The following is a 27,790-nucleotide window of genomic DNA, read 5'->3' as shown; positions in this document are numbered from 1 at the left end:
TAAATCTTAAGCACAACTATTTTCGCACACGCGAATCGCTGAAGCACTCCTTGGCGCCTAGATTTCGATCAGGAAAAAGGCACTCCTTAATGCAAAAGAATGAAATGGGTTCATACCCAGTTACATTTTCATTTCGGACGATGTACTAAAAGCGCTAAAGAAAGCAATAAATTGCAAGCAAACTGCTGTGTTAAATGACGCATCTATAAAATAAGAATAAAACAGATACAAAGCTGAGATGCCGCTCCAATCATGACACACTTCCAGGTATTCACAATACACGGAAATCGCACTGCACGAGTATGGGCTGTTTCACATGCTGCGACTGGAGCGACAAAAATTGGTGTAGTCGCGTGCGTCGCAATGCGATTGTTTAGAGGGCTCATTTCACACGATTGCGATTTCAACAATGCGGCTGGTGTGACGCCCAGGGTTGCTTGCCACCAAATTTTGTGGCATCCGCCGCATAATTTTTTTTTATTTAATAGAAAACCCTGTGTGTTACAAAATCATTGACCAGTCTTTAGCAGGAGCAACTAATAAGCGTGTTTTCTGACCTAAAAACGCTTGAAAGCTTAATTTGTTTTGGAGTGTGCAACAGCGGTTTCTGATGTTCAGTCCGAGGAGACATGGCGCGGACGTGAACAGCTGTTCGCAGCTGGCCGTTCAGCGCTGTGTGCTGTCTCGCGTGTCTTCAATGTCCGTGTCGTTCTGCCTGCGCTACAACAAATTACAACAGAACCTGTCAACAAGCCCATTTGGCTGCCCTCATCGCATATGCAGTATTCGGTATTCGACTACAGCGAAGTCGTCATGTCAACGCAGAGAGACCCTCGCGCCACCCGTGCTTAACGTCAGCTTCTGAAGAAAGGATGTGTGTATATTAATGGTGGTTCCTGCTGCAAGCCCTACACTTGCACCAAACTTAGCAGCAAGCACCAACCCGAAAGCTCAAGCCTGCCCTGAAGGAAGCCGCAAATTATCTTTGTGTAATTACTGAACGTGCAATGGAACTTGTGTTGTGCACTTTAATCTTAGCGCCAGCCTGCTTCGTCCATCGCGGCGTGTTTGCTGTAATTATGTATACAAGTCCTCTCTGAATATTTCGAAAGCTGTAAAAGCCGACACCGGAATTTTTTAGGAGCTGCAGTCACTTGTCTACGTAGCATCATAGCATTCTAGCTAGTAATGTGCTTAACGTGTATTAGAGAAATCTTAGAGCATGGTAATAGGAGCCAGTTTAAACTAGATTATTAGACCAAAATAAGAACGTACAAGAAAAGCGTCCAGGTACAATTTAATCTGGTATTCCCGAGCGGATTGTATTATCAAAACTTTATGCCTCCCTGAATTGCCTGCATTAACCCAATGCTGAAAGCAGGGGAAGATGATTCCCTTTCTTGCTGTTGAAAAGCGGCGTGAATGTCAATAGCATCCTACATATGTTCTGGGGGAAAGTGAGGGGCATTGACAATATCTCTACGTTTTTATATGACCTTTCTCCATGAACAAGTTTGGAATAAAACTGTTTAGTTTTGCAAGTCTCAGAATCCAAGCATAGTGAAATTTTTGAGGAGAGCACATTAAATTTTTGAAATATAGACAATAAAAAGTGCGCCTAAGTACAAGTGCAGACTGAACACATTTGAGTGGTTCAGTGGCCGGCTCTGGAATACAACACCGTCCATAGCTGCTACCACGAGGTAACTACTAGGTTCCACGTGTTTCTCCTACAGCCCATGTACACCTGGCAAGGGGCATGATTATGCGTGGTTTCATTGCAGTGTTGGCCTGTGCTTTTTTTTTTTTTTTTTTTTTGCAATAGATAGCGGCCACCTGATTCCGTCTGTACATATACTTAGCATTCGTGTGCATCTTATATTCCGAATGTGTTTGTATCATGTTCTGATTGTTGTACTTGCAGTGATGCAAGCATCTTTTAATAGCGGAGCTGTTTAATTAAGCCGACTGTTAGTCGTGCAGAGGGAACAGAAAATGTGGGCCGATCCTGGCGGTTGTGCGGAAAAGGTTCAAGCGCAATGGCACATACCCCTGTGAACTAGCGAAGGTGTTTAAGCCTATAGCTCCAATACGTGGCCAATACCTTGCGATAGCCAATCGATAGCCAAGCAATAGCTAATCGATAATCGATCAATAAACAATAAATTCCAGAAAATGCTGAGATGTCTTGGTAGTGCTTAGCCTAGCCCAAATGCGTGGCCAATACCTTGCGATGGCCAATAGATAGCCAATCAATAGGTAATCAATAATCGATCAATAATAATTAAATTCCAGGAAAATGCTCGGTATTACTTGGTTGTGCTAGGTACCGTCCCGCTGTTTCTTTAGCCTTGCCGCCACTAGTGCAAGCTACGCAAATTTTTCCTAATATATTGCACTACAGTCATTTATTCAACTTTGTGTTGAAATGTACAATATGTGGCCGCCGAGTAATGGCCAAGATAGCCAACAGCATCGGCAGAAACTATGATGCAGATTCAATGCACTTGTTGGGATTCACATAATGTGAAGCTTTCATGCAAAGGTCGATTAGATTCTATAAAACAAACTGCAATGTGTACAGTTGTCTTTATTTCATCCGATGCAACATGGACTCGTATGCAATGTTTGCTAATGCCCCGCACAGGTCACAACTTTAATGTATACATAGCTCGATGAACTCACTCAAACGTCAGCTCACTAAGACTAACGGTGAGGCTGAGTTCCTGTTAGCCTGGCGGAGCAGAATTTTGGCGAATGAGTCGGAGCAAGCTCGGCTGAGTATAACATTAGTGAATATGAGTCCGAGCAAGCTCAGCTGAGTATAATTTTGGTGAATATAATTCAGAGCAAGCTCGGTAGAGTATAATGTTGGTGAATATGAGTCAGAGTAAGCTCAGCTGAGTATAATTTTGGTGAATATGAGTCAGAGCAAGCTCGGCTGAGTAATGATGGTATATGGTTATACGAGTTTATGCAGTAATCCATGTAACTGCAAACTCATTGCCAACATTGCCTCCTTCTTGTTGGGCACGGCCTATGCCTCGTGATGCGTTTGCACACTTTATGAGCTGTGGACGTGCAAGAACCATCCCCACTTGAAAAGATGCCATCATTCACAGGAAGAGATGCAACCGGCTGACTTCACTGCACAATTGTGATCTAATTTTCTTTAATGTGGTATCTACTGCTTATAAAAACAAGGTGTTTGCCTGCTTTTCACATTGTTGCATATGTTTTACAGGAAGTATAGACAGAGAAGCAAGAAAAGGCAAGGATGTTTAGTTTCTTAAATGCTGCGATATGTTACGACCAGCATAAACAAAAGAAATTCAACGCACCGGAGTAAGTGCAATATGCAATTACATTTTAACGTGAGTGTTAATACAGTTGCAGTAAGGATACAAAGTCTGCAACGCATTTAAGGTTTATCGGTTTATGCGCAGGAGAAAAATGATACATCAGAAAAATTAGATAAATATTTAAATAATGCTTATCGCGCAATAATGCTTCGAAACCAAATTGACGATGCCGTTAAATCCCAGTCAAAGCGGTTAAATATGCTTTTCTAGAAAATTAATTACGAATATAGTTTGCACGTTCGCTTTGCGAGCTGCGACTGCGATTTCCCTCGCATGAGGCGGAAATCTCACTTTTGGCGCGTTGTAAGTCGAATCACGTGAAACAGGCTTATCACATTGAAAACTGAGTTTATGCATCACTTGCCGGTCGCTTACGCTGAAAATTAAGCATTCCGGTTGTCTTGTGAATTCCAGAGCACAACTGCTTTATCGCACGCAAATCCGCCGCTCGTGCTTCGGAAAGGCAGAAGGACACCGTTGATACCAAGCAAAGCAACCAAATAGTACCTTTAAACATTTATTTCTTCGCGTTGTACTAAAAGCGAAATACGAAAACAAGACATCGAAGACCGCGATAATAAATTACGAAAAAAATACAATGAAAAATCGCTCGTCTCCCTGGGGACGGGGCACCCGAAACGCTCGGTTCGTGAGACAGTTTGCTTGCTGTATGTTTTCTTCCCCGTCCAATCAGCTTGCGCCAGAGGTCGTGGGCGAGCGCGACCGCGAAGCAGAGCATCACTTGAACCAGCGGGCGCTACCGCGTCGTCGTCCTCGCGCAGGCCTCGGCGCAGTCGGCGAGCGAGGCGAACCGGTTGTCGCCGGCCAAGCACCTGTGGCCGACGTCCAGGACGGCCGAAGTGCGCAGACACCGCATCCGACCCTCGGCCACCGAGAAGTGAGCGAAGAACGGGAACCGCAGCTGGTTCCGGCCGCAGGCCGTCGGCCGCGGGACGCCGCACGGGGGGAACCCGTGGCGCGAGCCGCCCGCGCAGCGGCTGGCGCACTTCGGCGGCCGTCGAGAAGACGGCGCTGTCGTTGGAGGGGCAGGCGCCCGCGGGGAAGCCCCACAGGTGGCAGCGGCCGCCCTCGAAGTACCACGCGGTCTCGCTCACGTCTTGCCTGCACCAACGAAGACGCGGCAACGACGTGCTACAGTCGAGAACAAGAAGCCTATAGACCACGGCATCAACAACAAAAAAAAAAAACGAACATTGATTTCGTCTAGAACAGCCGTTCAAGGTGAAATTGTCTTGACGGTGGTCAAACAGGGGCACGAGGCAGTACCACTTGATTTCAGCCTGTATGCCTAGGATGCGAAGAAGAAAAAAAAAATTACCGGTACTTCTGCTCCCCGGACTTTTGCTCTTGATCGTGCGTTTGTGTAGAAAGAATTGGGCGCAGCGTAAGTCGAAACCAAGAAAAAAAAAGCCAAGACGAGACAAGAACAGCGATTGCATTCGCGCGTTTTTTTTTTTTTTCTTGCTGCCTAGACGTTCTCTCGTCAATTGATTATTATCTATTGCTCGTTTTCTTTTTCCTTCCTTCCTCCCAGCAAATACTAAATTTATTTATTTATTTATTTATTTATTTATTTATTTATTTATTTATTTATTTATTTATTTACAAATACTGCTATTTCGCACAGAAAGACATAGGAAGAGTGAACGCAGATTGTAGGCAAACATAAAAGCAGGGAAAACAGTTGGGGGGCAATCTTTGTGACAAATAGGCAGAGAAATAAGCAATCATACAATAACATTTGTTAAACGCTCTACGAAATCACCAAGAAAGTCACGCACAAGGCCTTCTTAATTATGTCACTGCTCAACAGTGTTCAGGATGAAGGAGAATTCAGAAGAGTGTAAGCATGACCTAGGAGTGAAAATAGTGGAGTGGGTGCGTCGATTGCGTGGTGCAGAATGATTCACAAAATAAAAGGGAGCTTTTAGAGATGTATTTCCATGAATGTTCTAATCAGGCGGAAATATTCATTCAGATTTACGTCTGCTCTGCACTGGCAGAGGCTAACAGGTTGAATCGCTCGATAGCGCCAACGGCGTACAAAATATCGTCGTAATGTCGTTTACTTGACCAGGGAACTTTACTTGACCAGGGAATTGTATAAATTCAGGTACACATTTTTGCAAAGACTACACCAGGGGAGGTATTCTGTAAGAGTCCACCTAGTGGACATGTCCATTTCGTCTGCTGTTGAAGTTCAAATTGGCTGGGCTGGGGTGCGCTTTAGCAGGAGCCACGCGCCACAGCCAATCAGCACTTCAGTCGCAGACGAAATGGACATGTCCACTAGGTGGACTCTCACGAATACCTCCCCAGGTAACCACAAGTCCTATATTTCCTACATTCCTATCAATATGGCGGTTTCAGAAGTCACGAAAGTGGACTGCGGCTTTCGACCATATACTTTATACGATAGTTTGGCTATTCCGAATCAGTTACAAGGCCCTCCCTATCTGAACTTAGTTTACCCCTTTTGAAAAACCTTGCAAGTAGCACTCAGTCGCCCCGGGAACAGCTCAGGCTTAGTTGTATGGTCTAATGCGTTGTCGTGTTGTAAGTACCTGTTCTTCTTCTTCCTGTGGTTTTACGTGCCAAAACCAGTTCTGATTATGAGGCACGCCGTAGTGGAGGGCTCCGGATTAATTTTGACCACCTGGGGTTCTTTAACGTGCACTACAACGCAAGCACACGGGCGTTTTTACCTGTCGCAGCCAGAAAACAGCGGCGTGTCGAAGCAGGCGTCCTTGGGCCTGTAGCCAAAGACGCAGCTGTGCTCGCAGTTGGCAGCGCGAGGTGAACCTGTTGAACCCGCGAGCACACAGCTGCACCACGGGGTCAAGCGCGGTGGCCAGCAGGCGTTCACCGACGCCCGGTAGTGGAATTCACGTCGGGCCACCGGGCAGTACGTGTACACGACGGCCTGGCAGTCGGGCTTGTTCTGCGACGCGACAAACGAAAAACGATACATGAGTCGCATCATGCAGACTAGACAGATATCCTGAGGCTAGGTAATACCGCGGAATCTTCCGTGCGGACCAAGTAGGCTTTCGGTTTTATTTTAAAACTTGCTTGGTACGGACACAAGGACCAGCGCAGATGACGTACGTGGCAATAAAAGCCATGGCACGACCGCTGTCTTGCGACCAGACAGAAGCTTGGCGTGCCAACAGATGCGCCGTAATCGACAGCCTAGTGGGCGGGGGATTACAGTTTTTAGTCGCACATGCTTTAAGTTTACGTCACCAAACTCGCTGTTTTTGTTCTAGGTACAAGTGTCCAGCATCTGGTCTCACTGGGCACTGACGTGCTAGAAAGATAGAAGGAGCGCGTGTGCTCTTAGGAATGCGCATGCCCAGAGACTGGGCACGTCAGGCTTAAGGAAAGAGAGAATAAAATTGCAAAAATAACTTCTCCAGGTTTTCTGCTTCTTCAGTCAGCCAGGTTGAGCTTTCTGATGAGCTCGATCAAGAGTTATTATTTTAGGCGAGTAGGTTCGATTCGTAGATTCGAAAAACACAATGGGTGGTCCACAAAATGGTTCAGAATTTCACCTAGTAACAATCCGTGCAACTACTAACGGAAACTTGTTACTACAAAAATTTCCGGCACATGTTAGATTTGGCTTTTTTTCAATGGCTTTGTCTCCAAGGAGGCGACTGGTAAAAACGACACTAATTTGCCGTCCACCCTGAGGCCCGTTCAGGCTGTCATTGGCCAGAACTCCCCAACACAAAGAATGGTAAATCCTCAGCTACTCAAATATGCTCAAATATGTTCAAAGTTTGTCAAACGCCAACACGGAGATGCTTGGTGTGTTTGACACAGTCCTCATTTGATCGGAAGTGAAGTACTCGATAGGAAACCAGGACATGGTGCGAAAACCGCGGTGTGGCACTGCGCTTTACGCCTTGCTTTGAAGTGTATCACACAGAAAGCCTCTTAGAGCGGTAGAAGACAAGTTATACGGGCATTCATAAAAGGGACAGTATCGCTGTATTTTAGTGCAAAGAACACGCATTCTCAGCTAACCTTATAATTTTGAAGCTCGGCAGTGAAACCTTTATTAGTGCTGGAGTTAAGCAAACTTTCAATGTTTTTAAGTATTTTCTTAACTTTCTTCGAAGCCTTCCTCTGAAATAACTAACTTCACTAGTATGTTTATTTGCTCTTTCCTTGCGTATATGTTTGTTTGGGCGAATAAAAACAAGCTGTACGTTTGGTTCGTTTTTGCATGGGGTGCGCTAGCGAGACGTTTAAACTTGTTAAAACGAAAACGTTGGTCCGAGTATGTAGATACATTTAAGGAAAATTATTTGAATTCAGGGCTCCCGTAGAGTTTCCTTGACCGATTAGTAGTGCTCTTCTGGCGAATTTGTAAATTTCAATATGTGCCATAAGGTAACCAGTTAAACACTTAGTGCATTTTTGTTTATTTGTCGATTATGCATTTCAATTCTTTGTGCAAGTATTGTCCGCCTCTTCGAGTACACCAACTCACGGACTAGAATTTTGCTGTCCGCCACGGGCAATATCTTTAACTTACTGAAAGTGTGTGCCGAAGAACCCTGTATGTACCATCTACCCACTACGGCCGTGGTAGTACAACGATCGCAGAACCAGAGCTCCATCTAATAATTTTCCCGGCAAACGCTACGGACTCTCTCTCTCACCGTCCTCCGGTACGATCGGCCCGGTGTTTCCTCGGCCGTCCGCCCCACGTCGCCACTGTCGCCCAAATCGAAGGTACTGGCGTCCGGAATTCTCGAGCGGGTGATGCCTGGTGCGCCCGTGCCTTCACCAGCAGCAGTGTAGGCATCTGCGTTCGACTGCTCCGGGTCGCTAGCGATCACAGTGGGGACCTGCGTCGTCATCTCGTGGCTCGCCCGGCCGCACGACGTCACCGTGTGCCGAACCCGGCAGTAGACTGACTGGAAGCCCGGGCTCAGTGGCCGAAGGCTTCCGGTTAACAAGTTTCGCCTGTGGTTGAACAAGAGTGCCGTACGAGTTATGAGCCCGACCATGTTTTCAACGTTAAAGTAGTCGGCAAGCACGCATAGCCTCACCCTTGAAAGCCGCCCAGGAGGTAGCTGACCAAGGACATCGCTGAAGTGCAATGCACTATCGTTTATTATTACGGTAGAAGCAGTGGCGTAGCCAGTAATTTTGTTCGGGGGGGGGGGGGGGGGGGGGGGGGCTCACGTTGCAGCGTGGCCTCCTCGTTATACAATTTGTCGAGGGATCAAATACATGAATAATAACTGCATTGCGATTGTCAATGCCATTGTATATTAGACACTGCAAACGAATTGTGGAACGCGACGCACTGTCCAGTAAAATATGTATTTTTTCATAAAAGAATATATTCGCATGTCCCAGAAATTGTGGCAGAAATAAGTCGATATCAATGCTTCCTGCGTTTTTTTTTCTTTGTTTGTGCATTTAATATGTAAAGAAAATATCACACGAACTTTATAACTATGTCAGTTCGAAACCAGCAAAGCAGTGCATGCAGCCGTTATGAAAAACGTAAAGGGATGAAATCAACAAGTTGAGGACAAACATTTTGATGAATCTTTGTCATTCAATACCTTGTTTACATTTTTGTACCTATCCGATGGCCAGGGATAAAACTCACTGACGCTGTCCTTCGCTGCAATAGATTGCGCAGGAGCAGCTGTTACTGATCGTGTATTGTAATTATACCGATATTATAGTCGCAATAGTGAGTACACATAAAAAGCAGCAGATCTGCAAGATATAAATTAGAAATGTAAAGATAGAAGGGAATATCCAAATGCGAAGATACAACTTGATAAAGGGCAAGAAAGGGTCGCTGGAAACAAAGTTCATTGCTTGTATACACAAAACCTCGCAACAAGATATTTAAATATGCGTATAAGTCTCCAATAAATTTACGTATTTAAGCAAACGTCAGTGTATGTAATGCGTCAAACAAGACAAATAAACATGTTGTGCAGTCACAGATAGTAAACTTTACGCATAGAAAGACAGACGATCTAGGCAAGAACAAAACTATGATCGCCGAAATCGTGATATGTACTTGGGCCATGCGGTGGTCGCGACAGCACCATATGGGTAGAATAATAGAGGAATAATGCAGAAATCAGTACGAAAATGTGTAATTTAACTGCCTACAGAGCGGAAACAAATATTCTGCACCCAAAATTAAAGAAGGGTATTGCTTCGGTTCAAAACAGAAGGAAGAGCAGGTAGCTAAAAAGCCACAGATGATGTGGCAAGTTGAACTACCCAATATCCGAGTGTGTTTGTTCGGAAACGCCACGTGGGCCGGGCTTTGAATCAGCAAGGTTGGCCAAAATTGGTTATTGATGTCCTCGTAATCTTCGTATTCGCATGATAATTTTGATCATGATCTTAACTGTTAGAATAAACGGCGAAAATTTCTGCGGTTTTAAAACTAATGAACAGCCATGCGTTTTCATAATTACGCGTTTATGGACCTGAAGGAACAGAGTTTTTTTCATTTGCATTGATGTTTGCTGCTTCACTATCTAGAGGTCCAACTTCAATTGGCGGGGAAGTTTAGCGAAGCGGTCAATGATTTTGCTCACATTGATGCCGACGACTCTGTGGGCGTATAGAATGGCCAGCCTAACCATGCGTTCCTCAGACATTGTAGAGCGCAAGCAGTTTTTTAGTAATCTCATGTTAAAGATAATCTCTCTGCGCTGGCAGTGGTCATTGGAAGGGTGACTAGAATCTGCAGCAGTTTGTACACATTTACATGGAACCTACAGTCGCAATGAGAGAAGGTACCGATCCCGGTGCTAAAACCTAAAAACACTCCTTCGATATCGTTGGCATCCTTGTTTAGGTAGCTTGCACAAACAGTATAAGCTGTTCGATTCCAGCAATATCCGTCACTTCGTCAGCAAGTATGGAGAAGCAGCCTCCAGCGTTTAATTTTGCATCTGGGATTTCTTTGATAATTTCACCACAAATTTCTATAATTTGGTTTTTTACTTCTTGGCTTAAATACGAGGCATTACTGGGACAACTTTCCAAATGGTTCTTCAGATACGTACCTCCACAATCAGCTCACATGCGAAAGAGCGCTCTGAAAATACCAGTATTTTTAGCGGATCCATTGCTTAAATTCATAGGACCACTGTCCCTATGGCCACGGAGAGCCGAACCCTGTCGCCCGCAAAAAATAACTGCCTCAAAATAGGCCGTCAACTTTCTTATGTTTTTTCTTATTTTACTTTGCCTGCCCTGGTCCAGCTGATCGAACACATTGGGTGGGCTTTCTGAAAGTGTTTGGAGAAAATTATCAGCTGTCAGCTGACAGTCACGGTGATATTTAGTATTTTTCGCGTGTGTGGAAGATTGCGAGCGCGTGCTTCCATTTCTGGAACGGCTTGGAAAATGAGGGCTCCAGTGCGCGCATGTTGGCCCAAGTTTATAAGAACATTACACCCATAAAGTTCCAGAATTGAAAATCTAAAGCGCGCCTTTGGAAATATCAGTGCACGTTTCTCGTCAAAAGTTTCCGAGAACGTTATACCCATAAAGTTTCGGAATTGAAATTCATGCGCTCCGTAGATTCCGCGGCCGCTGCGAAATGCAGCAGCGCGCCCGCTCGCTATCGAAAAGCCCTTGAAAATTTGTGCTCGGATTGAGCTCGATCCTTGCGTCATGTGACTCCAGGTGCAAGGGCGTTGCCACGAAATCCAGCCCGAGTTCGCAATGTTCGTGCCGAAATGTATTTTCGAGCGGGAAAAAGACATTGTACACAAAATTCACAATGATTCCCGACGCCGGTGGTTATGGTCGGCGGTGAATGCCAGCACGAAAAAATTTCGGTAGGGGCTGAAGCCCCATCAGCCGACCCCCCCTGGCTACGCCCCCGGGCAGAACCCGTCTCAAGTTGACTGTCGGAGGTAAATACGGTTAGCATTCAAGCAGTGTAGCAACACACCGCATTGCTGAAGTCAAGTTTATTAAAATTGCGTTGGCCATTCTCAGGCTTCCACAGCATGACTATATTCAATGTTCACTTTGGCATGGCAATCGCTTACCGAGGTCGCCCATGACCAGAAGGAATGGCGTCGATGGAACGACAAAGGTGGTACAACTACGGCGGCATGATGACATTGAGATTAAAATGGGATAACCACGACAGAGTGACCACGACGCAACGAGGACAATGGGACAGCGACGAGTGTATATGACGACAACCAAGTGACCAAGCTGGAATGACAATTACGTCACGTGCGCGACGGCATCGCGCCATGGCGGCGGATGCTTGACAGCGACTGTCTGACGATTATGAAATGACGGTGACGGCAGATTCCCCTATAATACCTATATTAGGACATTAGATACGACAGATAGAGGGGCCTGCGGGCGCTTCTAAATAGCACAGTCACTAATTTAGAGAGCGCAATTAGGTGGAGTCTGAATGAACGAACGCGTAAAACATGAAGGGATTCCGTGCTTCACACCCCCACGCCCCTGCGCGTGTTCGGCGTTTGTTAAAGCCACCCCAATTACACGGCGGCCAATAGGGGGTATACATACCTGTCGCGTTTCGTCGGGCGACTCCGTGTCCAGAGAAGCGAGGACGATGCGGTTGACCTTCGCGTTTGTGGCCACCACGGCGCACACGAGCAGAGCCGCCAGTGCCGTCAGTGCCACGAGCCGGAGGTTCGAGGGCGCGCCAGCCGGGCTCGGCGCCCTGCCCTCCGCGGAGAATGTGTGGGTGTCGAAGGACGGCGTTGAATCTATAGACGGGGATGCGCGCAGTTTGGAATGCAGTGATTGCTCACCGAGTCGCGAGCAACTTCGTAAGCAATTCGCGTCTTCGTTCGCTCCATATTTATTTTTCAGAACAGTAGGGAACTGGATGTACACCTGTCGAGAAAGCTGTCGTTTCAGTTTCACAATGGCCCAGGCTCCATTAGCAGCAGTGCTTGTAATATATGACACACGGTAGCGACTTGTAGAGTGAATAGGTGTAACAAAGAGAAAACAAACAAGTGACTTCTATCTAAACAAGAAAAGTAATCAGTTACAACCAACTCCATTTTATAAATTACGCTTATCATTATTGGAAATAACACACACCTTGTTATTTAATAAACGAGGTGATTATTTTTAGGTTTTCATTAATTATTAGAATTCGCCTGTTGCAGATAACAATATTGTAGTCCTTGAAGTGGATTTTAAGATAGGCGGATGTTAATTGCCGGAGAATGTAAAACACATATTGAACTAATTAAAAATCACAAATTGACTTAATTACATTATGTCACATATTGCAATTACGAATTGTAGCCGGTGAGCTTGCAAGGCGTATTAACTTGGAATGATTTTTTTTAGAATTACATCAGTTTGGAGATGTCTGCCATCAGACTTTCCGTAAAAATTCGCTGTTCTTCCACTTACTTTTTTTTAGGATAGCGCTCTTGTATACATTGAAGCACAAGAGTTCACTGGAACGCCCATGTATTTTGTCCCACACTTTGCAAAATATTATCAGTTACCACACCTGCGGCGTCGCACGTGAGAATTTGCAATCGAAATCGCCAAGGTTATGTGATGTTAACTTGGCCGGTATAGTGTAGCGATTCCTTTCGCTATATTCTATTCCTTTTTTTATCGTCCGCCGCTCAGGACCGGCTGATCCTGGCGATAAGTGGATGGTCGCTAGGATCACTGGAAAAACGGCTAAAGGAGAAAAATTATTCAAGGAGAAAATATTCATTGCATTATCCCCGCCCTTGCAGTGGCACGATCAGTCGCTGACTGCAAAGAACAAAGGACCGGGCGGATACTCACCGGAGTCAGCGTCGTGCCTCGAGTAGTGGCGGCAGGCGGACGCCGAGCTGCCCGAGGATGCAGTGTCCTCCTCCGCAGTCGGACCGTCGCTCGATAGCCACGTTTCCCACACGGGGGCGACGTGAGGCGCTCGACCGCGGCCTGAGAACACTTCGGAGTCCCAGGAAGGCACTTGGACTTGCTCATGGAATGGCGCAGCGCCTTCCCGCGCAGCTGCTGCGTCCGACCACCGGTGCTGACTCCGCCAGCGAGATCGAGCGTCCTCCGTCGCGCTCGTCATGGCGAACGGTTCCGTCTCCTGTAGGATCGCGGATCCATTCCTCGCACCGGGCTTCCAATGCGCGTCGGTTCAGCTGCCGGCTAGGCGTCGCGCTACGAGCTGTATACTTTGTGCAACAAAGGGCGACCGCCTCTTTCGCCGACCGCCGATTTCGAACCTTCTCACTAAAACAAAAATGGGTGCGTGAAGGCGCCACGCGACAAGTAACGCTTCTTTTTCTTCAGCGAAGCCTAAGCGAAACTGCTGAAGGAAACACACTATTTCTAGACAACGTACAATCAAGGATAAGGTCGCCCATCCAGTCTAGGTAACTGCATGAAAACGATAGCGACAGGTGACAAAATTACGCCTGTGCGTAATTTCCATTCATTCACTATTTTATTGCGAACGAATGAAAATAAGTGCGGAGGCGTAAAGCAAGCGTATATCAGAGCGAACTTAATTGCCACGTGGCTACGACTATGGCTTCTTTTCTCGCTGGAATCTGCTTTGATAGGGCATGAAATACGGATGTCCAAGACTAGTCTGATGCAATTTTGCGCAGAAAGAGGGAGATGAAATTTGCTTCAGCAAAAGGCGTAAAGATCCATGCTCTAAGAAACATGCAGCGCTATACACGCGTTGCACTTGAAATCTTGTCTATATGAAATCCCCTAATCTGCAAACCTCTATATAATTGAGCAGACGGGGGCGTTGTTACAATGACAGGGGTGAGAGTACAACTGGACCGTAAATAACAATGCAGGAGGTCATTTGGCCGCACATTGTAAACGTCGCAAATGCCGTCCGAACCTTTATCACACCAAGTTTCTGGCACAATCCGGAGATAGACAAGAAAGGGAGATACTTGAAGCTTTTTACATTGCGAGGGTCGAGGGCATGTGCATTAGCTGCACGTCAGTATCACTTGCCGACAGAGAGATTGCCTTTCTGATGCGATAGAGAGTCAATGACGTCACGGTGATGCAATAATTATTCATGTATATAAACCTTGCTTCTTCAAATAAAATTTAGTTGGAAGTTAAGCGCCCGTCCGTTGTACCAGTCTTCTTTTCGTCCTCGTCTCTTTTGCGCTGTTTTTTTTCTTCAATCTCAAAGATTAGTTTGGCATGGCGCGCTCTAGCCGGCTACAGTCCACGGGGATTTGGGGAAGGGGGATAAGAGAGGGATGCACAGCTCTAGATCGAGGCCTCACAAATTCAGAAATTCTAAAAAATGGCACCCGAAAATATCGCCTAAAAACTCGCCGTGTTTCGTGTTTTGGTTGAAGCGACTGACACACTCTAGAAGGGTGTCATGAAGACAACAGCTAGGAGACAAGTACGGATATGGCCAGCCGCAATAAACGAAACTCATCCGTTCTCCCTGATGAAACAAATGCATTCTTTAATAAGTGCGACTCGCATCGTTTGCGTCCTAACGGATAGAACGTGACACAAGCTTTTATCGGAGCATGTCATTATCCTTGTTACATAACCTTGTTGACTAATAGATATTTCTTGACGTGCTTATGATTTGGTGCCTATTTTCGGATACTGTGGGCACCGCAATTTAGAGACAGAGGCATTTCCTACCGCTGACGCCTGTTCACCAATGGATGTGGTTGTAGAGTGGCGGCTTTGAATTGTTCGGTCCGCGCTCGACTCTTTACCATACAGCAGCATGCGCGTCTTTATGCCGTGTGTTATACTGCCGTTTAGGTGAGGTAAATTCCATCACATTTCTTTTTTTTTTTTTTGCCACGCGGATCCGCGGCTGGACCTGCCCATTGCTACAAGAACGGCGACGAAGTGTTTGTTGTTGTTTTTGTTGTCGTTTTCGTTGTTGTTGTCGTTGTCATCACTATTGTTGTTGTTGAGCGTGAGGTCCTGGGCTTTTTAATATTTTGCTCGGTTTAGCTATAGACCAGAATGTTCAGTGCTCGTACGTGGCAGCCATCTTTTACTGCAGATTGCTGGAACAGGCCAACCAACGGCCGCGATAGCTCTCAGCCTGTTCTGGTCGCATGCTTGCAGCCTGTATTCGCTCGCCATAAGCTGTCACGTCATCAATCCCGCAGGCTGTGCGCGAGGCGCGCCGAGAGATGGTGGCTATAGGGCCAAGTTTTCGTACCCGCAAATCGACTGTAGTAATGTACATTAATGTACAGTAAGATCGAAAACAGCAGCGTTAACAGCCCAAGATGGCGGCACCTAAACGCTTCCGTAAAATAGTCTATAGCGGGACACTGGAAGTGAATCCCGCGTGCTGAAGACAACAATGAGGCGAAGGTACTTCAAGAAAAACAAAAATTATCGTTTATTTTCTACAACGCGAGAAATCAGGCGGTCGCGCGGCGGGCCTGGCGACTTCCTCTACTTGGTGACGCAGTCGACGGGCACGTCGACGGTCTTGGTGATGGTCGGGATGTCGGTCAGCGACATGGGCAGCTCGCGCTTGCTCTGGATGTCCTTGAGCATCTTCTTCAGCTTCGAGTTCTCCTTGTCCAGGCAGGTGAACTCGAGCTCTCGCGGCTCAGTCTTGCTGGGCTTGCATCCGCGCTTGCAGGCGGTCACCTTGTTCAGACTTATGCAGACCTTGCCCCCCTCGTAGACGACCTTGCGACGCTCCGTCATACACTCGGGGTTGGTCACCTGGGCGACAACTTCGTCTACGCGGACCGAAGAAGGCGGGAAAAAAGAAAAAATCGTGTAAGATTAGAGCGGCAAGTTGAGCGACAAGACGCTGGAAATATGTAATGGATCGAATGAAATAATTCCACACGAGGTATTTATTATTTTCCTCATGCTTAAGGAGATGTCTTATGGTATTATCTATCAGTAATCTTTGTTTTTGCGTAGTTGCATGTTGATCCCTTAGCACATTTTTTTTCCTTTCTACTCAATATGAGAGTTACCATTACAGTGATTTCACTTGGAGCCTCTTTCTGTACATAGTTTGTAAGATGTATTGCTTTACGACATATAACTCACAGGTATCACTTCACTGTAATATTCTATTTACATATGCTCGTTAGGGCGCTTGTAGTCGGTGACAATCTAAGAATTACAAACATGTTCCCCGCACAAAAATGCATTGCACCTACTCTTAATTGCTGAAAGAAAGCCGAGCCTGCTGGAGTCTGCTCACGGCTTAAGGACTTCGCTGTGCTAATGAAAATGCTAGGTTAATTGAAAAGTAGAACTAGTTATCTTAACCTAAATTGTTAGCTGGGGCTGAGCAGTGACCTCAAGGTCACGCATAAAATTTGCCCTAGACGTTCAGATTTCATCCTGAAACCACTGACACAAAGACAGATTTGTACGGGGAAAACAGTCGTTTTAACACGCGAAACCGCTTGACGTCAGGTGGATAAGCGAACCTGATTGGCTGGCGCATCTGTGGGAATTAGTGTTCGAGTTAGACATCGTACATATAATCTTGTAATTCTTAGGTTCGAACGTTTTCCTACATCGCAGGTGCGCTTCTCCGCATTGCACACTTGCCTAATTATCGGCGACACCAACCATGCTTTCATTGAAATGGACTGCCAGTTGCACATGCCAAAGCATACCTCTCGCGCACGGTTCTATCACGAGATCCATGTCTACCTTGTCATAACGCAAGCAAGTCATGTCAAGTATGTCATGTATGTCGCAAGTATGTCATAACGCAAGCAAGCTGCGCGCTTTACACGGCCATTGCAAAAATGGGCCCTTGCGAAAATGAGGCGGTTTGCCATTAGTTTGGCAAATTGCCTGAGGGAAAATAGCTTTACAATTACGAAATGGTTCTATTGCATTTAAGTCCTGATTGCAGCACAGCAGGCGCTCGCAAAGCTTTCGTTGGCACAATAGTAAAGGTGCTTATTCTTCAACCTCCCTGCATTATTACGACAATTATTTGCTGCCCCAAGTAATGCGCAGCGATATTGAGCACATGCGTCAAGCCCGACAAGTGCTTGTTTTCAATGCCCTCAATGTGCTACTTGCAAGGTACGCAAACAACCATTCGAGTCCTTTGTTATAGTGAAAGACCACTGATTTCTAGAATTCTACGAATCTTCGAGGCTTATGTTTCAGCTGTATGCGCACTAACGACGCAATTCTCAACCTTGCCCGTGTACTGGTGCCTCAGAACCGCACTCCAACCCGACCGATGCATCTCGAGGTGGCCCACGTACCGTAGACATCGTCGTCCTTGTACACCTTTTGTCCGCGGATCTTGCTGATCTTGCTGATTTTGCTGATCTTCGTGCTGTTGTACCTGGTGTTGTTGTACCTGGTGCTGTTGTACCTGGTGTGGTTGTACCGGGTGCTGTTGTACCAGGTGCTGTTGTAGCTGGTGCTGTTGTACCTGCCGCCGTACACGGGAGTGCCGAACTTGGGGGTGACGCCGGCCGGGCAGAAGATGTGACCCTTGAGCACGGTCTCGGGCTCCAGGGAATAGGAGTTCAGGAAGTCTTCCACCTCGGTAACAACGCACTTCTCGGGGGTGACGTACTCGTACTGGGACTCCTTGTTGTTGTCGCCGCAGAGACCAACCAGGGTACCCGTGTACTTAGGTTTCTTCACCTGAATTGGAGAAATAAAGTGACCCAGAAAGTGTGAGACAAAGCAGCGAAGTGCACTGAAATATCCAGCGTACGCGGTAATCGAAATGGAGGAACTGGACGCGCGTCGCTCAGTTGTTCACGAAATCGGAAGAGTGCACAGATAGAGACGCGTTACAGCATTTTAGGCAATCCAGAGCTTTGTTGACGTTTACGCTAATATTGCTTGTTAAACTGGCAAACAACACTGTCGTGGTCACGTTTATTTATGCGGAGCCTGAGCGGTAGTGCTGGCTAAAGCTCCCAGGAACCGATCTCGTGCACACGCCCACACACAAATGGCACCGTTGCTCATCAGGTGTAGCATCGCACGCGTACGACGCGAGATGCGGATTCGGCAGCCGCCAGCGGCAGATTGTTTTTTCGTTCACTCTCATTTACCTTTTTCTTTAATATTTATGCATTAAATTGAAAATCCAAGTTTATTTCCCCCATTCCACCCGTGGCTTCATTGTCTGTTGGAGTCGTGAATATGGTGGTGAAAAACAAAGATCAAGCCCCTCGGTTCCCCTTATGCCTGCTCACTGAAAGTCTTCTCGTCCCACAAGCCGTAGTATCTACCCAATTACTGCCAAATTTTTCTGAGACTCTAGACTGAGGCTCGGCATCGTCTCCGCCCCCCCCCCCCCCCCCGATCACCTCACTTACACACCTCGAATAATAACAACAAATATGAGTCAAATAAAGAGTAAGACAGCTACAGTTACACGCACCAGGCGCAAACCCGACTGTGCCAAGCGTGTCATTATCAGAGCGTTCGTGCAATGTCAGAGCGTTTGTGTAAAAGGCCCTGCAACAGTAACTCTCCAGTTTTCAATAAAGAGCCCGGAAGCTGTTTCACGAGGCAGAGAGCACGCTTTGAATGTTCAGGTAAAGCCCGGATGACTTAACGATTTAATGTACTTAAACCCAATTGAGATCGCCCTTTTTTTTTTTTCATTGGTGCACTCACCGAGACGATAACGCTGCTTCCGTTGTAAGCCAGGAGGAGGCCAGAGTCGCGGACCTTGAGCCACAGGGTCGGGGCCACCTCGTGGTGGACGGTGACGTAGAGAAGCACCTGCGAGCTGTAGTTGTGGTAGTACTGCAGCACGTGCGACTGGAGTGGGTCCACGGTGAGCAGAGTGCCGTTGACCTCGACCTCGTACGTGGTCTGGTCCTTGGGCGGCGTCAGCTTCACCAGGGTCTGGTTCTTCAGCACGACCTGCAGGGCCTGCAAGTCGGCGGTGCCATTCGTGAGACAGGGCAGTCAGTCACTGATGACGCGGCGCTGGGCAAACACCGCATGTGTGCCGTTTCTCGCGTGATCGTATTTCGACTGTTAGCCCTGCACTTTATTTGTGTGCCTTAGCTGTTCGAGGGAAATCCCGTGGTTCTTAGCAAAAACGTGTCGTCGTACCGCCCAATACGTGTGTTGAGCTCTACGGGGATAGTGCCGAGCTATATTCGTACGTGTGGAAGCCCCGTTCTGTCGGGGTACAGAAGCCATGTCTAATCTTAGTTTCTGTACACTTAGTCAGGAAAACTCGCGGAGGACGAGCGCAAAGATAACAAGCATAATTGAATTTCTTGAATTTCAGCATATTGTCGTCTTAGGCTTTCACCTTTACGCAGACTTTCTGCATTGTCCATCCGAAGCGATAAGCAACGTTTTTATGGTGCTCCGACCTTAATGCTTGTGACGCTTAATCACCCCTTAGTGAGCATTTGCTTAACTCATTAAAGCTACACTAAAGAGACAAATTATTTCAGCTGAGTTAGTATTTACCCTTCTATAACGACACTAAAGCCACTCTTGCCATGAGAATAGGAGGGGTAAGCCATAAAAGATGCACAAGCGAAATACGAGTCACGGCACTACGAGATTGATTACACCGACTTCTAAAATATAGAAAGACTGAGCGTAGCGAGCTTAAAGAGCATTTAGTCGCCCACAAAGGCTCAAATACGAGAAGGTGCTTTGAAATCCATGATGTCACAGTGACGTAGCGGTGCTTGGCTTTTGGAGTGAAATTCAAGATACGAAACTTGTCGCCTACATTTTCTCTTCTATAGCAATCAACGTAATAACGCCAATTTAACCCAATTATCGTTTTGAAAAAAAAATAGAGCGCTTTATCAGTATAACCGGATTTAGTGTCGATCTTTAGTGTCCCTTTAAGCACCACGATGGCTGACTCGTTTGCTCTTGGCTCCTCACCGTAGCATCCTCGCTCTTCTGTTCCAGGACGACGTAGAACTCGGGGTCATCGACAGCGTGGCGAAGCAGCACGTGAGGAACCTGCTTCTTCAGGGTCTCCAGGGGCAGGGTGACGTTGTCGAAGGTCTTCAGGTAGTAGGGGCTGACCATACAAGTCGCTGGACGAAAGGAAACAAGCCATGTTGAATTTCAATGCTCACTTTGACTCTTTTGGCTACAGGTGTTCGTACACTTGGAAAGCTAAGATATACAAACACGTATGCTTAAATACCTTAAGGAACTACGTGGAAGCGACCCATGGATACAGCTGGTAGGCGTCTGCAATTGCATTTCATTTTTTTGAATAGTTTCTTCAAATCCGAGTGCTTCACCCAGCACTACCCGGCAAGGCGCTTCCAATGTGACTTATTTACAAGCACTCTATATAAGGTACGGTACACTTTAGTCACAGGTGAAATTTACTACGCTCCTCTGCTTCGAGTGATGGTATGCCCCTTCGACCGTGCTTGTTGCTATAGCAACCGGATCGAGCACAAGAAGGATCAGCGCGCCGCAACGAAGGCGTTGTTGATTGTCTTGCGAGGCACTCACGGAACGGGTATCCCTTCCTGGCGACGGCCAGCAGCTGCGTGGTCAAGTCGTAAGCGACGGTGGGCCTGAGGAGCTTGAGCCAAGGCATGCGCGTGAAGGTGACCTTCTCGAAGTGGGGCGTGTGCACGGTCACGTTGGCCGTGGTCACTCCGGTGTACAGGTCCTCGAGCACAGCTTCCACGAGGAACTGGCCCTCGGTCACGGCGGGACTCTCAACGTACTCGGTCGTGGACTTGTCGTAGAAGAGAACCTTGGCCGTCTGGAACAGCTTGTGGGTGACGTTCAGCGCCAGGCTCGGGTACTGCGACGGCAGACAAGCAGAACGACCGCTTGTCAAGGCGTGTGCGAGAGGTGCAGTGGCAGCGGAAGGGGCTCTTGGCACCCAAATGCGACAACAAATTGCGTTCGTCAAAACTCAACAAAACACCTTCCTTTTGAGCCTGCCTTGGCTGATTCAAAGTAAGGTCTTCTTTCAACCATGAATTGTCACAAGCCCGGTTTAGTTCCATTAGCGTTCAAGCAACTGTGACAGGGATCACGGCCTTGAAATATTTTCTGCCGTGTAACTTGAAGTTCTACTGTTATTCTACTTGTGATATCACGACTTCTAGTTTTGTGTATGTTTATTTTTTTCTGTGCGCTTTTTACTTCCGCGCAAATTTGGCTCTCTAAGAGACGCACTGTTTCTTAAAACTTTTAATAAGTGAAACGCTTAAACAGTGCGAAAATAAAAACGAAGTTGCCTTTTCTCATTCACAAGTTACCTTACTTTCCACACACTTCTGGCAGACTGAGCCTGCTATTAGCCGCTTTCGCAGTGAGAGAGGTATGTCGCTGCAAAACATCTCATTATGGTAACCAATCACTGAATACCGATGATACGCGGAACAAGAAGCCTTTTGTAACAAAAATTGTCATTAGGCAATGTTCATTGATTGATTGTTGATTGATTGATTAATTGATTGATCACTGTTTTAACACGATCCACCAGCGTTGAAATGAATTTACCCAAAGGTGCTTCTGCCTTGAGATCTACCCTGGCAGGCGCATGAAGGTGATCCGCTTTTGTAGCGTATCTTACTCGTTTGCATAAACGCAGTGCGGTAGAAATATGACGCGACGCGCTACTTTTGAATCCACGCAAAGGTTGCCGGTGATTGAACGAACGAGTCCTCACCTGGGTGGGCAGGGTGACCTTAAGGACGAACTTGTCGAGGCGGTGCTCGTGCAAGTGGACCTTCTTGCATGCGTAGCTGACGAGTTCCTTGCCGAGCTCGATGTCCTCCTGGCACTTGGTGTAGTACCAAGGCAGCTCGCTGACGGGTACGCTGTACGCGCCGATGTTCTCCATCACCCCCGCGTAAGGCTTGGACTCTTCGTACTCTTCGTACCTGGGGTTTTTGCGTCTGTAGCTGTAGTCAACATCTTCGGGCTCCCTCTCCCAGAGGCTGCTCTGAATCATTCTGGGACGCTTGGTTTGGAGCTTCTTCATGACGCCATCCTGTGTCGAATAATTATAACGAGTTGCGTTACGCCCGCGTTTCCAGTTCTTAGTTCGAAAAGCTCAAAAGTGTTCTTCCACCAACAGCATGTCTCGAAGTTTTGTGCCCTTCACAAGACATGCTTTTTTTACATTATTGTTGTGATGAAATACATTTACGATAAATCAGTTCTTATTTCTGTTGCTACTGCATATGGTCATCCTGTTAGTTACTGTACGTGACTACGGTATCTCGTGCAATAGTGATAACTTCACGCTTTGCACCCTGCCATTTGTGAACCATGTCTGAAGTAAGGGAGTAATTTTGATTTGATTGATGGCGCTTAACGGCCCATTAGCACAAGAGCGTTTTTTTTTTTTTATTTGGCTCTCGTCGAAATGCAACCGCGACGGGAATCGAACCCACGACATCGTGCTAAGCAGCGAATGTCATAGCCATTAGACTACCGCGGCGCGTGTGATACTTTCGCGCCACCCCTTAAGCGTTAAATCGAAAATTTCCTTCGCCGCTGCGGGATCTCTACCAAAGTGTACACTCCTCTTACCTGAATGTTAACTATTTACCGTATACAAACATCGATATTACCAGTAAGAGTAAACGTGCCAACCGTAGCCGTTCGATAAGGCTGGCCAACGGGCGCACACTTCCTTACTATAACTGATTGCTTGGCACTTTTATAAACACGTACGTTCTGGCATTGTGACCCGTGTGCAGCGGGTATGGAAGGGAACAGAACGCAATTAGGTCACTCTGGCAGACTGGCGCGTCACGTAACACGTCACGTGGTGAGAATGAGGAGGCATATCGGGCTTCGAAATTCGAAACACGGTGCTTTCGAACAGCCTTATTCCCGTCGCGTGCTATGTCCATAGCACACTCTTGTTTGCCACCTAGCGCACCAACCCCAAAAACAGCATGGGTGTACTTAAGCATGCTATACTTACAACAATCATAAGCGGATACGTCTCGAGCTGCTCGGCACTCGGGGTGGCTTCCAGCTGCAAGATGATGAGGAACATAGTTTAGGGCACTATTCATTTCGTGTCGTGAATAAATTGATATTTATTCATACTGCATCAGCTCAGCCTCTGAGCTGTACTCAGTAGGTAAGCCTAAGAGCTGTAACCCCGAAATTGTGGCGTAATTCTAGGCTTGTTACAATGCTGGCCTAGAATCAGGCTGTCCTAGAAGAGAACTTGAGGGTACTTCATTTCTGACAATCTAAATTTAGAATCGGGTCGGATTCTTTATGTATCTCAAGTTTTGCCTTCGCTTTTAAGCGTTATGCATTCTATTGCCTATCAGGCGACGCCGCCCTGGTGCATGCTAATATTTGTTTAATACAATGGCAACACCTTCTGAAAAATATCTAGTGCCTATAGTAGCTCATTGTGACGAAAGGAAACTAAGAAACTGCAATTTTCATTGCGAATTGTCATGTCCAGAATTTTCGGGGTGTTTCTTAGCTTTTGAAAAGAGTTCTGCAATTTCATGAACGAGTTGAAGCTGTAAAAGCTCGCGCGTTAGATTTCACTTACGTAGTTCTTACGGGAGTGTAAATATTCGAAACTTTCTAATAACAAATCTATAGTTTCCTATTCGATTCGGTTTTTTAATCGAATAGTCAGTATTTTTACCCGAATATATTTCGAAGGCCTGCATTTGTGAATTTAGTAAGCAGCGCACCATAACGCGCCATGTAATAACAGAATCTTACTAACACTTACTAACGTTTCATGTTAACTCGTGAAAATGGCTGTCCATCACTCGAAAACTATTCGAAAAGTATTCTGTATTCGATTCCCTTCTGGCAGTGCTGGATTCGTATTCGATTACGTCTCAAAACATCCTATGCGCACTCCCCTAGTAGTTCGCAACCAATAAAACCTAGGTGCCCGTTCTCAATCGTTAAGATTTCCAGACGCCTGGGCAGCTGAGTAAGTGGGCACCAGCACATTACGACATGCAGAATATTTTCCCAGTGAAATCACTTGAGCCGCTGCATCCCCGCCGGTGCTCAGTGAGACAAGCCGTTCTCGGCGGATCGGCCACTTGCTGCCGTACCTCAACGCTGTACTTGAGGGGTCCGTAGCGTGTGGAGAAGAGTTCAGCGGTGCTGGTACCGTACAGGTACTGGGCCTCCTTCTTCGTGGCGAAAGTCGTGAATGGGCTGGGCCTGGGCGACTTCAGAAGGACCGAGTTCACCACAGCCTGCGCGTGAAAAAAACGTACATGCAGAGTGAACATCGCTATTGCGTGGCTTCGTTCAATTTCTACGTAAATGGAAAGACCTGACACTTGACCGTTTTTGCCGTAGACACGCTTCGTTGTCTAGTGTAACACCCTTGAAGACCTGCAACACGTATTGTTCTGTCCTGCTGCTGCCGCTACGCGTCAGAGAGACTGTCTTTGAAGGTGGCACTACACCTGCAACGATACTCGAGCTTGGAACTGCGGCACATTCTCGGCCCATGGCAAAGCACCACCTGCGCGTTACGCGCCACGAGAGCGCTGCTGACGGTCTTGCGGGATAAGAGCTTTATCGAAAGTGTAAATGTATCTATAGGGTATATAGGGGGTGTGTGTGTGTGACTGTACGTGTTGTGAAGTGTTCATCACTCTATATATCATAATCATCACCCTGCAGCTAGAGTAGCTTGCCAGGCGAATATTCAGGCTAACATATCCAGCATATCATTAAGCTTGTATATATATATATATATATATATACTTAAAACCTATGCTGGCTGAATTTCTAGGAAAACTCACAAAATAGGGTTTGTCTACTTAGTCAGCTGTTGTTAGGAGTTGTTAACTGTTGTTGCGAGGCCCCAAAACAAGTTACCCATCATTTTAGAAAGAACGTTTGCCGCAGTATTATAGCGCTGTTATCGTATAAATATATCTGACTCTCGTTTCCACTCTGTATAATACCTTACTACTAGAATCTGTGCTTCCTCTCACATGGGATCAGCTGCCCTGGCACTTTTTTTTTTATGCCGTCATTATGTATAGTGCACTGAAGCTCCTTCTTCAGTTTAGTAAGCCCAGTTTAGTAAGCCAACGAGGTCACACTGAGCAACAGTACATCGCGAAATATATTATGCAGCAGTGATGCAATATAGTGCACTTGAAAGTAATTTAGGCTAGCACGGTGGACTCTCAAAGCAATTTGTGATCAAAAGCTGTTTGCAAGAACCAGCCAGGAGAATCGTGAGTGTTAGCGCGATGTTAGAGAAAGCATTAGTCACACATAGCGACGGTCTTTGCGAGTGAAAAGACCTGCGAACCGAACTCCTGGATCCGATGGTGGATTGAACTCTTGCATAGTCATTTACCATTTGTTCCCTCGCATTCGTAGGGCTGTTACTTTTCGAACTGGGCAAACAGTGAGCGATTACTTCACTAGGAAGGCAGCCATACCTCGTAGTCGCTCTCGACCTTGTTGGCGTACAGCTGGTACAGCTTGAGGGTCTTGTCGAAGCTGGTTCCGTACACGAAGTGACCGTACACGGCCTTGGGCACCATGGGTCCGAGGGCAGAGACGACGAACTCGACTCCATAAGCGTAGGTGGTGTTGGTCACGTTCTGGAGCAGGGGCTTGACGTTGTCGGCCTTGGGGTACGACGCGACCTTCGAGGCTTCCACGACCTTGTGCAGGACCTCGTAGTGGTCGAGATCGGGCGGCAGGAATCCGGTGGCCTTCACGAAGAGCTCCTCGTAGACGGGCGTCTTCAGGTCCTCGGGGTAGGTGTGGCGAACGGACGGGTAGTGCGCCTGGGTGCGGTACAGGGGCTTGACTTCCTTGACGTAGTCGGCGGGGTCGGTGCCGTTCAGCGTGGTGCTCAGGCGAAGGACGACCTTGTACTGCGGGCGTGTGGGAAAAGAAGGTTTTTAGCTAGGTCCTCGTACTGTTCTATTAAAAACAGTGCTTGTTTTATTGGTAGCTCTTGGACGCGAGCGATACCCACGTAATCTAGTGTCACGCGTTAATACGCCTACAAAATGAATCAATCTGAAGTGCGTTAATCTATACGTTTACACTGTCGAAAACCGCCCTGAATATATATTGTAAAAATAGCACAGAGAGCGAAGAAGGCGAACCAGGAAGATCACTTTTTGTTAACAATCTTATAAAGCCAACAGACAAAGAAGCTTTTCCTTAGCTTCATCGTGCTGGCTTTATATGATCATTATTAAAAGAAATCAAGTTATTCAGTGCCGCAAGACGGCATCAAGTTCTTTTGCTTAAGTATTCTCGGAAAAAAATTGCATCGTGCCATTTTTCTCGATAAACAGAAATATTTTTTTGCGAACCATAGTACCGCTCACCCATTGGTGCTGATGGAATTAGGTTCTCAATATTTATTTTACACTGCTTTTTTACCGCTGCTCTTGCCCAAGAGAAGTATCATTAACTATATTACAGTCAATTTTTTTTACCTCTGCGTTATAACTCATCAAAGGACTGTTCGTTGTAATCACTTGATTTTTTCCACCCTAATACTACTACGCCTTATTCTCGGCAATACCTCCTTTAGTCTGGAGCAAGAAAAGTAAAACGCTGCAGAACTGCGCTTAACGTGAACCGAACGGCTTCATTGCAACTCACGATGGACTAAAAGCTTAGTCACGAGGACGTTCCCTTTCCTACACGTAGAAGTGCGGTTTTTATTAAGCAAAAAAACCTAGCATGCCTGAGTTGCAACAGCATTCACGGGAGAAACACTGCCACAACGCGAACAGTTTCATTGTTAAAACAGCCCGCTTTGAAAGAGCGACTAGAACCAACAAACCGCAATCGTATTTTGCTTTTCGGGTCCTTACCTCGTCAACGGGGGTCTGAGGGTTGCGGACGAGGCGGGCCTCCCACTTCCTGGAGACGGCCCACGGGTTGAGGACGACCTCGAGCAGGGACTTCACGAGCTCCTTGCGCTTGGCGAGCAGGAGCAGCGGGGTCTTCGTGGGCTCGGCGGTGAGACCGGTGACCTCGAGGCCGACGCCGACGTACTTGTGGCCGAGGACCTTCTTGTACTCGAACGGCTTGGACTGGGTGGCCAGCACGGACATGGTGGCCAGCACCGATCGCTGCGGGGCGGTGAAGAAGAACGCCGGGGTCGTGTAGGTCATGGTCTTGGTCTCGTGGGTGAACAGCTTGGTGAAACGCGGTCTGAAGGTGAACGCCAGGGTGTGGTTTACGCCGGAGAACTGCAGGGCGAGGTCATGCGGCTGCGTGAAGCGGGTCTTCTCGATGACGCGGACAGCGGCCACCAGCTTGGTGAAGGGAGTCACGGTCACGGTGGACGTCACGGCGGTTGAGTACACGCTGCGGAAAGCAGGAGGTGGTAATTACGTGGGCGCAGGCAAAGTTAATACGGCACAGAAAAGAAAGTGAACAAGACCTAGATCGAATAC

At 47.0% G+C, this 27,790-nt stretch overlaps 2 protein-coding genes across 2 annotated transcripts in view; both read right to left on the bottom strand.

Annotated features, from left to right (window-relative positions):
- Window positions 1-666: 666 nt before the first annotated feature.
- Window positions 667-13,504, bottom strand: LOC119432554 (uncharacterized). The gene is made up of 6 exons (XM_049658294.1): window positions 13,212-13,504; window positions 11,952-12,154; window positions 8,057-8,363; window positions 6,089-6,324; window positions 3,933-4,484; window positions 667-715 (listed from the first exon to the last, which is right to left on the bottom strand). The coding sequence occupies exons 3-6, from the start codon at window positions 8,255-8,257 to the stop codon at window positions 667-669; spliced, it is 1,038 nt and encodes a 345-aa protein (XP_049514251.1). The 5' UTR covers window positions 8,258-8,363; window positions 11,952-12,154; window positions 13,212-13,504.
- A 2,253-nt stretch (window positions 13,505-15,757) lies between these two features.
- LOC119432386 (vitellogenin-2-like) overlaps window positions 15,758-27,790 on the bottom strand; it is a 30,946-nt gene continuing 18,913 nt past the window's right edge. The window contains exons 18-27 of the mRNA XM_037699552.2: window positions 27,203-27,701; window positions 25,799-26,242; window positions 24,440-24,586; window positions 23,320-23,373; window positions 22,051-22,374; window positions 20,874-21,174; window positions 20,283-20,440; window positions 19,035-19,295; window positions 17,654-18,044; window positions 15,758-16,141 (exon numbers count right to left, since the gene is read on the bottom strand). Of these exons, the coding sequence (XP_037555480.2) occupies window positions 15,846-16,141; window positions 17,654-18,044; window positions 19,035-19,295; window positions 20,283-20,440; window positions 20,874-21,174; window positions 22,051-22,374; window positions 23,320-23,373; window positions 24,440-24,586; window positions 25,799-26,242; window positions 27,203-27,701 (2,875 nt within the window). The 3' untranslated portion in view covers window positions 15,758-15,845. The remainder of the gene's footprint in view (window positions 16,142-17,653; window positions 18,045-19,034; window positions 19,296-20,282; window positions 20,441-20,873; window positions 21,175-22,050; window positions 22,375-23,319; window positions 23,374-24,439; window positions 24,587-25,798; window positions 26,243-27,202; window positions 27,702-27,790) is intronic.

Source organism: Dermacentor silvarum, chromosome 11 (assembly GCF_013339745.2).
Source record: "Dermacentor silvarum isolate Dsil-2018 chromosome 11, BIME_Dsil_1.4, whole genome shotgun sequence".
Classification (NCBI taxonomy): domain Eukaryota; kingdom Metazoa; phylum Arthropoda; class Arachnida; order Ixodida; family Ixodidae; genus Dermacentor; species Dermacentor silvarum.
The sequence above is the reverse complement of the archived record's forward strand: the minus strand, read 5'-3'. Positions and strand labels throughout refer to the sequence as shown.